The sequence below is a fragment of the Pseudoliparis swirei genome, chromosome 11 (assembly GCF_029220125.1).
Source record: "Pseudoliparis swirei isolate HS2019 ecotype Mariana Trench chromosome 11, NWPU_hadal_v1, whole genome shotgun sequence".
In the NCBI taxonomy this organism is placed as follows: Eukaryota; Metazoa; Chordata; class Actinopteri; order Perciformes; family Liparidae; genus Pseudoliparis; species Pseudoliparis swirei.
The window spans coordinates 17,719,708-17,733,391 of record NC_079398.1 but is presented as its reverse complement, the minus strand read 5'-3'; the positions used below and the strand labels follow the sequence as shown (position 1 = coordinate 17,733,391).

At 44.3% G+C, this 13,684-nt stretch overlaps 2 protein-coding genes across 6 annotated transcripts in view; both read right to left on the bottom strand.

The window, feature by feature from the left end:
• Positions 1-1,296: 1,296 nt before the first annotated feature.
• Positions 1,297-5,749, bottom strand: LOC130201521 (growth arrest and DNA damage-inducible protein GADD45 beta-like). Its single transcript, XM_056426571.1, has 5 exons — positions 5,565-5,749; positions 4,647-4,748; positions 4,551-4,569; positions 2,301-2,516; positions 1,297-2,161 (listed from the first exon to the last, which is right to left on the bottom strand). Exons 1-5 carry the CDS (start codon positions 5,600-5,602, stop codon positions 2,057-2,059), a joined length of 480 nt encoding a protein of 159 aa, XP_056282546.1. The 5' UTR covers positions 5,603-5,749; the 3' UTR covers positions 1,297-2,056.
• A 515-nt stretch (positions 5,750-6,264) lies between these two features.
• LOC130201187 (interferon-induced protein 44-like) overlaps positions 6,265-13,684 on the bottom strand; it is a 127,584-nt gene continuing 120,164 nt past the window's right edge. Inside the window, exons 1-8 of one of the 5 annotated variants that reach the window (XM_056425950.1) lie at positions 13,320-13,388; positions 9,062-9,613; positions 8,681-8,732; positions 8,242-8,437; positions 7,743-7,895; positions 7,471-7,642; positions 7,224-7,324; positions 6,265-6,748 (exon numbers count right to left, since the gene is read on the bottom strand). In XM_056425950.1, coding sequence (XP_056281925.1) covers positions 6,533-6,748; positions 7,224-7,324; positions 7,471-7,642; positions 7,743-7,895; positions 8,242-8,437; positions 8,681-8,732; positions 9,062-9,557 — 1,386 coding nt within the window. In that variant the 5' untranslated portion in view covers positions 9,558-9,613; positions 13,320-13,388 and the 3' untranslated portion in view covers positions 6,265-6,532. Of the gene's footprint in view, positions 6,749-7,223; positions 7,325-7,470; positions 7,643-7,742; positions 7,896-8,241; positions 8,438-8,680; positions 8,733-9,061; positions 10,166-11,562; positions 12,124-13,264; positions 13,299-13,319; positions 13,389-13,684 lie in introns of those variants that run through there. The other 4 variants (XM_056425952.1, XM_056425949.1, XM_056425953.1 and 1 more) reach the window with 4 other exon arrangements.

The following is a 13,684-nucleotide window of genomic DNA, read 5'->3' as shown; positions in this document are numbered from 1 at the left end:
TTGCAGACCTTTGGCATTCTAGCTGTTAATTTGTTGAGGTAATCTGTTGAGATTTCACCCCACGCTTCCTGAAGCACCTGCCACAAGTTGGATTGGCTTGATGGGCACTTCTTGCGGAGCATACGGTCAAGCTGCTCCCACAACAGCTCAATGGGGTTGAGATCTGGTGACTGTGCTGGCCACTCCATTACAGACAGCATACCAGCTGCCTGCTTCTTCCCTCAATAGTTCTTGCACAATGTGGAGGTGTGCTTTGGGTCATTGTCCTGTTGGAGGAGGACATTGGCTCCAATCAAGCGCTGCCCACAGGGTATGGCATGGCGTTGCAAAATGGAGTGATAGCCTTCCTTATTTAAAATCCCTTTTACCTGGTACAAATCTCCCACTTTACGAGCACCAAAGCAGCCCCAGACCATCACATCACCTCCACCATGCTTGACAGATGGTGTCAGGCACTCTTCCAGCATCTTTTCACCTGTTCTGCATCTCACAAATGTTCTTCTGTGTGATCCAAACACCTCAAACTTGGATTCATCTGTCCATAACACCTTTTTCCAATCTTCCTCTGTCCAATGCCTGTGTTCTTTTGCCCATACCAATCTTTTCTTTTTATTGGCCAGTCTCAGATATGGCTTTTTCTTTGCCACTCTGCCTAGAAGGCCAGCATCCCGAGTCGCCTCTTCACTGTCGGCGTTGACACTGGCGTTTTGGGTACCATTTAAAGAAGCTGCCAGTTGAGGACCTGTGAGGCGTCTATTTCTCAAACTAGAGACTCTAATGTACTTGTCTTCTTGCTGAGTTGTGCACCGGGGCCTCCCACTTCTCTTTCTGCTCTGGTTAGAGCCCGTTTGTGCTGTTCTCTGAAAGGAGTAGTACACACCGCTGTAGGAAATTTTCAGTTTCTTTGCAATTTCTCGCATGGAATAGCCTTCATTTCTAAGAACAAGAATAGACTGGCAAATTTCACGTGAAAGTTCTTTTTTTCTGGCCATTTTGAGTGTCTTATCGAACCCACAAATGTGATGCTCCAGATAATCAACTAGCTCAAAGGAAGGCCAGTTTTATAGCTTCTCTCATCAGCAAAACAGTTTTCAGCTGTGCTAACATAATTGCACAAGGGGTTTCAAGGGTTTTCTAATCATCCATTAGTCTTCTAAGGCGATTAGCAAACACAATGTACCATTAGAACACTGGAGTGATAGTTGATGGAAATGGGCCTCTATACACCTATGGAGATATTTCATTAGAAACCAGACGTTTCCACCTAGAATAGTCATTTACCACATTAACAATGTATAGAGTGTATTTCTGATTGATTTAATGTTATCTTCATTGAAAAAAACAATGCTTTTCTTTGAAAAATAAGGACATTTCTAAGTGATCCCAAACTTTTGAACGGTAGTGTATATACAGCAGATATCTTTCAGACAGTTCATTATTATTCTGCCCATTCTGAATAAAAAATAATAAAAATATTGCATGCTGCACTGATTTTATTTGTGCCATAAGACTCCTGTGTGGCTTTAACTTGAACGTCATTTTAATTCTAGTTTCCATGATGACGATTTCGTTTACGCAGGCTCAGCTGCTCATTCCAAGACACACACACACACCTTCTCGCCAAAGGACTCTCACATGTCAGAGTGCCTACAGGAATGCTGGGCATAATGGTTTCATTACAGCATTCCTGAGGTCTTCCAGGTAGAAGTTCGGGGTGTGGACGTGTTTCTTTCCGATGATCCTGCTCCTCCTGTTATTGATCGTCTTGCACTGCGAAGCACCAACTAGAAGCTTCGATTTGGTTTTACTGACTAATGTAAAAACAATGTGAAATCTGCTTTGTATCTTCTGCACCAAGCAGATTTTTTGGAAACCGGTCTCGTCCTCTCTGGCTGTTTCACTATAGTTGCCGAAAGGAACGTTTGTTGGGTACTGCTTATCAGTCCGGACCGCCCAGTTCACTCCAGGCCAACGACGGATCCTTCAGTTCTTCAGCATCTGGACCCCGATGGGCCGTCCGGTCTGCGTTGGTATACAGTAACGTGCTGTAGACCCTTCAGCGTTCTTGCAGAACCAGTTCAGGAACCCACTGGTGAAGGCGTCGCCTCTCCAGGCAGTAGGTGCCCACCTCCTGCAGCCTGCAGTGGTCGGCCTGGGGGTTCTAGACAGGAAACAAACAACAACAACAACATCAAGGTCATGTTCAGCTAGAGGGCGTTTGGTCTGCAGGATGCGACGATGCCAACATTTCACCTCATAGTAATAACGCATTTATAGCCTTTCGGGCTGCCGTTGCGTACCGTCACCAGCATGCAGTGGAGGTCTCCAAGCTCGTCCTGGTTCCTGTGGTTGGCCTCCACGGCGCCCGGTGTCAGCAGCTGCCGGAGCCGCCGTACGCCCGAGACCCTCAGGATGGTGATGCCGCTGTCCCAGCAGAAGGACTGCAGCAGCGTGAAGTGGATCTGCAGCGCCACGTCGTCGACGCGGTCCAAGGCGTCTGCCGCCAGAACACACAGAATCAGAATCATGCAAAGATGAAATTTTTCACAACACAACGAGAATTTTTTGGTGAATGCAGGAGGGAGGAGGAGGAGGAGGAGGAGGAGGAGGAGGAAGAGGGAGGAAGAGGAAGGAGGAAGAAGGAAGAAGAGAGAAGGTGTGGTGGGGGGGTCAGTCAGGTCAGTCAGTCGGGTCGGGTGATGAGTTGATGCCGGAAAAAAAAAAAAAAAGCTATGGCGGGAGGTCGTCGTGATGATGGAGCCTCCTCTCCTCCCGAGGAGGGGAGGGAGTGTCCAGGGTGGGAGGGTGGTCGGTCAATCTTTCTTCTTCTGGCCGCTTCAGTGACCTGGTGAACAGGAGGAGGAGGGAAGGCAGGCAGCAGCCGATAACCTCGGCCGGCGCGGATGATGATGCAGCTGCGCTTTGTCTTTTGGCTGTGGCTGCAGGTGCCAGGCGGTGATGGGAACACAGCCAGGGGGGAACCTGCCGTGCTGGTGGGCGGGAGCCGTGTTTGTGTTTCCAGCCTCCGTGCTGCCTCTGTCGGTCAGGAGTCTGTGATCGTCGGCACACGCAGCTGGGGAGAGCTTGTCCTGCAACAGGGACGGATGATCAGGATCTGGGCGAGGTTCTCGGGAGTCCAGAATGTAGTGAAGGGCCATGTTGACTGCATGTCTGCAGACCTGTTGGCTCTCTGGGGGAACTGCAGGGGGTCCAGTCTTGAGGTGTGACAGGCTCAGCGCTCGATGGACTCCAGAGAGGAGAGGCGGGGGGCAGGGGCCCAGTAGTCTGTGAGTCTGGTTTTGTTTGGGAGACGGGATGGATGGAGGCCCCTTTGAAGGCTGGAAGTGCTGGCATCCAGGGAGGGGTGTTGAGATGTCGGTGAACACCGGAGACAAACAGCCCGCACAGTGCTTCAGGGTGGAGGGGGTCCGTCGGGCTTTGGGGGGTTCTGCTTTAAACAGCCTGACTGCTCTCTCTCTCAGATGACGAGGGCGTCGCTGAGTTGATGGAGGCAAAGGGCAGTACTCATTTAGCCTCTCTGCTGAGCTACATGTTCATGGAGTGGGGTGATTTGGGCTTGTGGTTGGTGATCCAGTTTCTAGACAGTCGCTTAGCATCTCTCTCCGCCTTGCTAAAAACCTGTTTTGGGACTCTGTACAGTCCTTGTCCCCTCAGAGTTGCTGGGGCCAGGTGTGATGAGCCCCTTGCAGCTGTGTGTATTGCAGGGTCGTGAATTCTCTTCTCTCTCTCTCTGATTTTAATTAACTTCTATCTCTCTATTTAGGGTTAACTTTGGTTCCTTTGTTAAAATCCCTAACCAAAGAGTCAGGAGGTAAAAAAGTCCACAACCACCACAGCGTATCTGTTCCGCCCGTCTGTTGTGCGTTGTTCTGCGTTCCCCTTCAGTTTCGTACACTCCGGCCAGGATGAATGGTGGGATAAAGGTTTGGGGGATAGGGATGAAGATTCCAGGTGGGATGAGTAAAGATTCCAGGTCCGCTACGCCGTTGCACCAGCGTTTGTTGTTGTGCAAAAGCCGTTGTTGCACCCTTTTTTTTTTTTTTTTTTTCCCGAGAGCTCCACCGCGGTCAGCCGGAGCAGCTAGAGAGAGCGCGAGAGCCAGGAGGAGCGAGCTCGAGAGCCGCTAAGAGAGCCACTGTGAAACACAGGAGGGGAGGATGAGAGTCTCTCTCCTCTCCTCCAGAGCAGCAGCAGCTGGAGTTCAGTTTGCTGGACGTTGCAGAAATATGCGGAAGCATGCCTGGCAGAGAGATCCCCGCTTCCGTAGCCGAGCGCGCGAGGCTCCTCTCCCCTCTCTCTCTCCCGGCGTTTCACCCGTGAGCACACCCACACCTTTTTACAAATGTCCAGTAACTCCAAGTTAAAACGTTGAGTAAATCCCGTTTGAGTTGTTTCTGATGTTCAATAGCTTCTCTTCTCTGGTGTAAGCCCTCTGAGAAGAAGAAAGAAAACAAAAAAAAAAAAAAATAAAAAACATCGCGCACCAACACACCGAGGCGACCTTTCGCGGCGCCATCAGAACACATAAGGACCACGGCGTCCGGGTCTCTGTGGGAGGGGGGGGTGGGGAGACAGGAGTGAGTTTGTTTTCAGAGATGCAAGCGAAGCGTCTATTTTTAACTCACGCATTAAGAAGTTTAGCTGATTCATAAATGCCGACGGTGAGGCCGTCTTGTTTCTGAGCCGCCACCAGCAGCTCCTCCAGAGCCCGGCCGACAGACTGCATCCTGGGAGGGGAAGCAGAGCAAGTCACTTTTTGCATGTCGCAGAGTATATTAATAAAAAATAAAAAACACTGGTCATGTCAGATACACATGCAGCAGTTTTTTGTTGCATGCTGCGAAACGAATAAATGGAGAAAACAACAACGCTGTTTTTTGGCTTATACATACGCTGTAGTATTTTTTTGGATTATTAAATAAATGGATCTAATGAAATAAGATTAGTCCCTCAGTGGGGAAATTGCAGGATTACAGCAGCAGGTGCAGCAGAGTAGTGAGCAGTAATAGAAATAAAAAACAGTAAGAAAAATACAATAGCAATATTTAATATACAGACGGAATAAAAGTATATACACAGTAATAAGTAAGTGTATTTGCAGAAACAGTCAACACATTAAAGTGTCCAAAGTAATATTGTAACCCATTTCATTAAATGCTGGTAGAATACCTTTATCTAATAAGAAGGTTGTCTATAAGCCAGACTGTCGTGATGGATGTGGATGAGCGTGATCAAATAAACGAGCTTACTGTATAATGTGCAACGCGCGCACAGTAAGCCTATTGCGCATGCAAGTTTTGTAATATAAATTAATTAGATTATATATATATTTGTTAAAAATATATATATATATATTTATATATATATATTTATTTTTAAATAATCAAGATTATGCAAAAACTTTTTTAAAGTTGCATTATGCCTGTATGCATGTCCAACGAGTTTAATGCATATCTGCACCCAGACAAAGACCGACTAAGCCTCAACATCAAAGGGTCACGGGCGGCACGTGACTCCCACGCGGCGCTGGAGACGCTTCTCACCTGCTCTCGGTGGACGCGAAGCTTTCCTCGGGAATCATGTCGGCGTGTCGGAAGCCCTCCGTGTAAACAACCCGCGGGGAGTGCGGCGGTCCGGTGGTGTCGCCGGTTTCCCTCGAGAGCGCTCGTTGTTGGCAACGTTGCGTCACGGGGGGGCGGCACCGAAACTACAACCCGGCATTCGTGCAATTGGCTCCATAGAAACCCAACGTCGCTCTCTCTCTCTGTGTGTGTGTGTGTGTGTGTGTGTGTGTGTGTGTGTGTGTGTGTGTGTGTGTGTGTGTGTGTGTGTGTGTGTGTGTGCGCGCGCGTGTGTGCGTGTGGTGCTCTTGCACGACAATGGGGAGCACACTGGGTTCGTCATACTGACTCGTGCATTATAAAAACACGTGTGCGTGCATGTAGGCCTAGATGCTAAACGTGCAATTCGTGGAGAAAAGTCAACTTAGTGCACGTGCGCGACACGAGCTCCTCGTCATAACGTCTAAGTTTCTATCACCGGACACCAGTTGTGTCATGATGTTATGACTGACACCTGGTGGCGGATTGAGGTAATGACACTATTTAAATAACCTTTCTACTGTCGTAAAACTGAAAGTTACGATAGTTTTAAAGTCAGCTATACGTGTTCCCTCTGAGGCAAATTCGAAATTTGTGATATTGTATATATATTATATAAAACTGAATGTTTAAGTAAGACAAATTATCTTTATCCATTTATTTCCATGTTGCGACTAATGAAAGAAAAAATGCATTGCCAACAGAAAATCAAGAAGAGTACAATAAGTTCTGCAAATAGTGAACAATTGCTCAGAAAAATTAGTTAAAACTGAACGTGACACAGGAGTAAAATTCCTCAAACTACAGCACTACTGTTGTTACTTCTAAACAAGCATGTTTCTGAATATATATATTCGACCATCTGACTCATTAGTTTGAATCAACGAGGGACGGGAACTGGTGGTCCTCTCTCAGGTCATGACCTTTGAAGTGTAGAGGTCGACCGCCTCTGGGTCCTCCACGACCACCTGGTTCTCGAAGAAGCTGTCGGCGTAGTTCAGTATCTTCTCGGCGGCCGTCAGCAGCAGGATGTCGACGTCCTGGTGCAGCTCCAGCTCCTCGCTGTAGCTCTTCACCAGCAGCACGCAGGACATGGGGATGCCGAAGGACTCGCTTAACTCCCGGGCCTGAAAGGGGCACAAAATAGTTAAATTACCTCAACCAATTCTTGTTATTGAGCCTCCCCCGACATGATGGCCGTTACCAGAGGCGTCGTTAGGCCTGTTTTAGGGGGGCTTCAGCTAAATCTGGGTATCGGTGGTTGTTAACGAGTGTTACCTCTTACATTTAGCTTTACTTGAGGCAAATGAAAGGGAAGAAACTGTCTCCAGTGAACAAGCGGATACAAAATACAAGAAATAACTATCGACATCTCTCTATTCTTTGCATTAATATATATATTATGATCGTATTTTTCTCCATTGAATGGTATATTTGACACCAAACTTGATAGCGATAGCGTCCAAATGAGCATTAAATATCATTATGACCATGATATTCTGTCTCCTGTGTTCTCATAGACTGAATGCAGCAAAACTACAGAGCACAATCACTTTCTGATTGAAACAAGGCCCCCCCCCAAAATAATTCCCTGGCCGTTACCTTCCTCTGAAGGTAAACACTGCGGTAAACATTTTGTAAATCTTCAGCCGCCAGTGGACAGGCCTCGTCTACTTTGGTCATTAGCAGAATCTGAGGAATTCCTATAAGAGAGAGAGAGAGCAGAAGGTTGTAGAAAAGACCTGAGGGGAAATAGCTGAGAAGATAAAGTGAAAAGCTTAGAAATAGTATAATATAAACCATCTAAACGTGCACATAACTATGTACTATGTTATTATACACTGCTGACCCAGGTGGTTGGTCTTTTTCCGGATGCTGGCGAACTTGTCCAGCATTTTCTGGCTGAGGAGGGAGACCTTGCAGGTGTCCACCACGTACACCACACAGTGGATCGCGTCACTCAGAGTCGTTCGCTCCTTGAAGCCGGGAGTGTCCTGGTGGATTGGCGTTAAGGGGTTCAACTAAAGAACAAACAAATAAAGCATAATCCTTTGTTATCAACGCCGCCAACATTATTATTTCCACTAAATCAGTTCCACGAAGACGGTTATAATCAGAGACCTGGTAGCGATCCTTCACGTGGCCCTTGAAGATGTGGACCAAGTCCTCGACGTCCAACCCGGCCTCGGTGTTTTCCTCCAGCCCCATCGTGTCGCACAGGATCAGAGGAACCACGGCGCCGCCTTTCCCCGCCTTGATGGTGTAGGTGCGGAACTGCAGGAGCAACGGAAATTAAGTTTTAATGCTGCGTTAACACTCGCGTGAGTTTACTCGCTTCACTTTTTGTGTTTTTTTCGCTTCATTTGTATAATTTGTGTCATTGGCTTAATTCCCGTCATTCACTTAATTCGCTTCATTCTCGTCATTCGCTTCATTCGCTTCATTCGCTTCATTCACTTTATTCGCTTAATTCCCGTCATTCGCGACTTTGTCAACGCTGATTGGCTTTCGCACCTCGGCGTTCGGCGAATTGAAGTTGAAATATTCGCTGAAGTTTAAATATTTAAACTATAGACGAATGATCATCGAATAATTTGTTCCCATTAGGCTGCAGGGTCACCTGAGTAGTTACGCTCTTTCCCGCAGTACCAGCGATGGCCTGTGACGTCATGTTGCCTCGAAACATGGAGTTGATGGAGTTGAAGAAGGTGGACTTGCCGGCCCCGACGGGCCCCACCAGCACTGCCCGGGCCCGCTGGACGGTTTGAACCTCGGGCTTGTAGGTCAGAATGATCTTCATCAACTGCTGCCTTCTCCTGGAGGGACACACATGCACACACACACACACACGCACACGCACACACACGTGACACATAAAGAAGAAAAACAAAACTTTAAAGTTGCTCTTAAAAGTCAAGTGCACGTATTTTACTTTTTTTAAAGTACAGTTAGGTGTGCCGTTAAATAAGAGGCGGAGTTAAGACACTTTGTTCTTTTTTTAGCCTGGAAACTTTTCTTTCCATTTATTGCGTATGAAGATGACAAATATTTATACGCACTCCGCGCTCCAGCGAATGTTCCTCCAGGGTTTGGCCAGGAGATCTCCCAAGCCTGCATGAAAGTGCATGTCATTTAATTGTAACGTGACATATTTTCTATGAAGTCCAAGTAAATGAAGAGATAATAAAAAACTTTAAAAGTAAGTAATAAAAAACATTAAAAGTAATAAAAAACATTAAAACTAAGTATATACTATTACTTTAAAAGTAAGTAATAGTAAGTAATAAAAAACATTAAAAGTAAGTACATACTATTAAAAGTAAGTCATAAAAACCATTAAAGTAATACGAGCTATAATAATTGTGTCAATCAAATCAACATTAGAGCAAATTCAGGATATAAAAATCACTTTAATTGGATAAAACATCATCATCACACACCTTCAACGCGATACACCTCGAACTCGGTCAGCGCCGTGTCGTCTCCGTGCATCTGCGCGGGCTGGAAGGTGAAGCCCCCCTCCCCCGGGTTGGACTGGACCTTCGCCGCGTCCTCGTGCAGGAACACCAGGGCGCCATAATCCGGCCCGGTGGCCATATCTTTGAAGGCGCACGCCGTGTGGATATCCGGCGCCACCCTCAGCGTCTTGGCTCCTCCTCCTCCTCCGGTGTGGATGCTGTAGAGGAAGGCCTTCTCGTCGCAGACGTCCGCCCCGCTCTGGGCGTAGTCCTGAGAGGTGTGGGCGCCGAACACAAACCCGGCGGCGTTGTAGGCGGCGATGATGGTGGTGCCCTGTCGGTCACAGTGGTTGTGGAACGCCAATGCCGAGAAGCCGTGGACGCTGGCTTTGTGGAGGAGGTGGAGTCTGACGTGACCCAGGAGAGAGAGCAGCAACCTGTGATGACCTTCAGAGAGGCTGGAGGTCACGACAGGCATGATGGCGGCAGGCGGCGGCGTGGGGGGAGGAGACTATTCCAAAAACGCACCGGAATCTGGAATTAGGGAACACATTTCATTAATAATAATAAAAACAATGTAAAAAAGCAAAATGTGTGGCATTGGAAATGATAACTTATAATAATAATTGTCAAAACCCTCATGCAACCCAAAAATAAAATGCATTCAACAAGAGAAATGTTTTTTTTTAAAGTGTTGTTTTACCCAATCCCCAATCCTCAACGTTAGACATCCGTTGATTCTGACAGTTCATAGATTGTTTCAATCAGAAAGTGATTGTCTCTGTAGTTTTGCTTGTATTCAGTCGATGAGAACACAAGAGACAGAATGTCAGGGTCATTGTGATATTTTATGCTCACTTGGACACAATCACTGAGATAAAGATGAACTAGTTCATTGTCAAATATACCATTCAATGGGGAAAAAATATTATAATAATATATATTAATCCTAAAAATAGAGAGATGTCGATAGTTATTTTTTTGTATTTCGAAGTTGCTCGTTCACTGGAGAGTTTCTAAGTGCCTCAAGTAAAGCTAAATGTAAGCAGATAACACTTGTTAAGAACTACAGTATATATATATATATATATATATATATATATATATATATATATAGCCGCATTCTGTAACTAACTGGATTTACAGGTCACTCATTTACTTTGAGCTAAACTCATTGGCTGTCATCCTGGCTGTCATTGATGGGACACTTTACTCGACCGAGTGAGAAAGCCAACAGAGCAGCCTCCCCAAGGTCCTAGTGCCCGTTAAGTATCATTTAGTATGATGATAGGCTACTCTACTGGATTGTAATTTGAAGGGAGAGAAAACATACAAACCACATATGTCGCATGTTAGAGTTATAAATACATTTTCCATGTGAGAAACTTGTTTAATTTAATGACATGAGTATTAATACATAATGAATCAAGTACAAGTACATATTTGTACTTTAATACATTAACTTAAGTGACTTTCCACCGCTGCTTAATGCCACGATGCCAGAAAATCAGATATGCATCTGTACAATATGTGAATTTAACACGAGAAAGAAAATAAACTTCAAATGTGCGATATATTACATTTATATTATGTGTAGGGCTGCAACAACGAATCAATAAAATCGATAAAAATCTATGATTAAAATAGTTGGCAACGAATTTCATTATCGATTCGTTGTGTTGCGCGATTATTACGGCACTCAATAAGTCGCGGAGTATAAAAAAAAGTTGAGTTGAGCGCATAGCGGCGCAGGAGAAACAAGAGCGGAGCGGAGGGAGAGGAGAGAACGCTGCGTTGTGAGAGCCAATCAGCTCTGAGCTGCTCCTCCGTTAGGGAATCTAATTGGCTGCTGCTGCCCTCGTGGCGCTGGAAGCGGAAGTCATTTACGTCGTCGGAGACATTCACGGAGCTGTGTGCGCCTCCGGGTGATGTCATGAACCCAGACACCAGGGCGCTAAGTGTTAAGACGTGTGTGGCATTTCCACAAGAAGTAGAACGTAGAAAGTGGTTATTTTTCCGTGGCGGATGCCGGACAATATTTTTCCATGGAGAAAGGCAAGAGATAAGCCCCGCCCCCTCACCGACACGTATGACGCGTTTAACCCACAAATAGTCGGCTGAGTAAACTCAGGAGAGTAAAGCGCTGTCAGTTCTGTTTGTGACGGGTTCATCCACATGACCAATGAACAGGGTTCATCCACATGACCAATGAACAGGTTCATCACCATGGTGACCAGTGGATCTCCAGGACCTTTCCATGACTTTAAACCAAATTTCCATGATTAAACATTTTGTGAAAACTCGGTGTATACATGAACAAGCAGTGTAATTCCACTACTTATAGCTGTAACGAGCATGTAACGAAGTATTTTTTTTATCAACTAACGCAGTTACAGTTACTGAAATTTAAATGAGTTCGTTACTCGCATTACTCTCTTTTGTGAAAAATGAACACTTGCAGACAAGAAGACAAGCTAGGCTACTTTAGCTGCTTCTGATCTGACATCGCAGGACCTTGGTGGCGCAATGATGTAACGTCTCGGACGTTATGGACTGATGACACGGAGACGGGACGACGTTATTATTCCTCCCTTTATTGGGCATTCACCAACACAGACAGCTGCTCCTCTCCGCTCAGCAGCTCGAATGTCAACAACAACGGTTCCCGTCAACCACCCGTAACTTCCGTTTTCCGACAGGTTAACCCCGCCTCCCCTCTACTCCGCCAATCACAGGCACGCCTCCCCTCTACTGCGCCAATCACAGGCACGCCCCCTCGACCAGCATGCACGGTGCCACACTGTGATTGACAGCCACTTCCAGTGTTGCCAGGTCCGCGGTTTTTGCCGCTGGTTGAATTTTGTGTCCGCTGGTTCGGGTAGACCTATTTTGCATGCAAATTACATGAATATCTTTAAATAAAAATCCATATTTTAAATGAAATAATTTATTTATACCCAAATCCTACCAAACTGACTCCAGATCAGCACGTACACGCCTCACTAGCACCCCCCCCTCAATTATATGCAGCACCTCAAGGCACCTTTGTTTGCTCTTTTAATTAGTGTTAATACTGTAGGCCAATCACTTTTATTTCATTGGGCCTAATGTGGTTTAAAAAAAACACTGTTAAATCACTGAGACAGTTATTTTGTATTAAGTTAAGTAAAAAAGGGACTTTTGTACTCCTGCTTGATTTGAAGGCCTGTTGCCCTGTTGATTGCAATAAATAGGTCTACAACATATGTTTATTGTGTTTGACTGTTCAGTACTGTTCATGACATTAAAAAAGCAGACATAAAAGTAACTTAAAAGTTACTTTCCCTAGTAACTAATTACTTTTGATATACAGTAACTAGTAAAGTAATTCAATTACATTACATTACATTACATGTCATTTAGCAGACGCTTTTTTTATATCCAAACAAAGTGCATTCAACCTAAACCTAGAGTACAACTAACAACAAGAATACAGGAAGTAACATTTCCTCAACATAGTCGAACTTTTAAAAGAAGTAACTATAACTAATTACTAATTTTCAGTAACTTGCCCAACACTGTGAACAAGTGAGAAGATGTAGTATTTAAACTAACAATGAGAATTCCAAAGCATACCGTATATATTCCGTTTAAATTAATATTAGAATATAACACATTTGCATTACTTTTCCCAAAATTATGGGATTTTATTTGTTTTAATTACTTTTCTAGGCCTAAAAATAGCCATTTAAAAACTCCATCATGACTTTTCCAGGTTTCCCATGACCGTAGGAACCCTGTTTTGAATAAAGGCTTGAAAATGTTTTTAAAAAACAATGTATCCGATTAATAGATTAATCGAAAAAATAATCAACAGATTAATCGATTATCAAAATAACCGTTAGTTGCAGCCCTAATTATGTGCATATTCATTGAAGGATTAGTTTCACTTTCGACTCGATGCCTAAATGTTTAGAAAGCTGAAAGGCAAACTGCTTTATAGTTGTTTGTACTAATTTCTATGATATAAACATTACAGAAAATACTTTAAACAGGCCCCAACTATATAATTGTTAGTAAAATATGATGATAAAAAGTGCATCAGAGAACCGGAAGTATATCGACCGGGAAAAACTACAGTGATCGATAACTGAAACTGAATGGATCGATAACACAATAATAGTCGATAAAGTTTGAGATGATTACCTGCAGGAATAAGAGTGTGTGTGAGTGTGTGTGTTATGTATAAAGATGTAATAACCTGCAGCGGGTCGCGGTGGTTCTGTCGGCTCTCCGTCGAGGGAAAAACAAAAGTGAAACTTAAAGATCTCAAATCCTTAAGTTTCACTTTTTGTTTTGAAGAAGAAGAAAGTTTTAGTTCCACGTCCTTTTTTTGGGGTGCGGCAGATCTCTCTCTCTATATATATATATATATATATATATATATATATATATATGACTTCTTACGTCATAAGTAGGACTCACCATGGGGGATGTATTTTCATCTTTTTATTTTGTATTTGACTGTTTTAATATATACATTTATATATATATTTTATATATATTTATATATATATATATATTACCTGTGATCTAAATATTATTTTAGAAACAGTAAATATGAAT

Bases quoted from the DNA above. Each gene is read 5' to 3' on its own strand.
- LOC130201521 (XM_056426571.1), bottom strand. From the start codon at position 5,602: ATGATTCCCGAGGAAAGCTTCGCGTCCACCGAGAGCAG. The intron at 4,749-5,564 runs GTGAGAAGCGTC...TTCCCCTCCCAG, and splicing joins TTCGCGTCCACCGAGAGCAG to GATGCAGTCTGTCGGCCGGG. The intron at 2,162-2,300 runs GTACGCAACGGC...TTTCCTGTCTAG, and splicing joins TCCACTGCATGCTGGTGACG to AACCCCCAGGCCGACCACTG.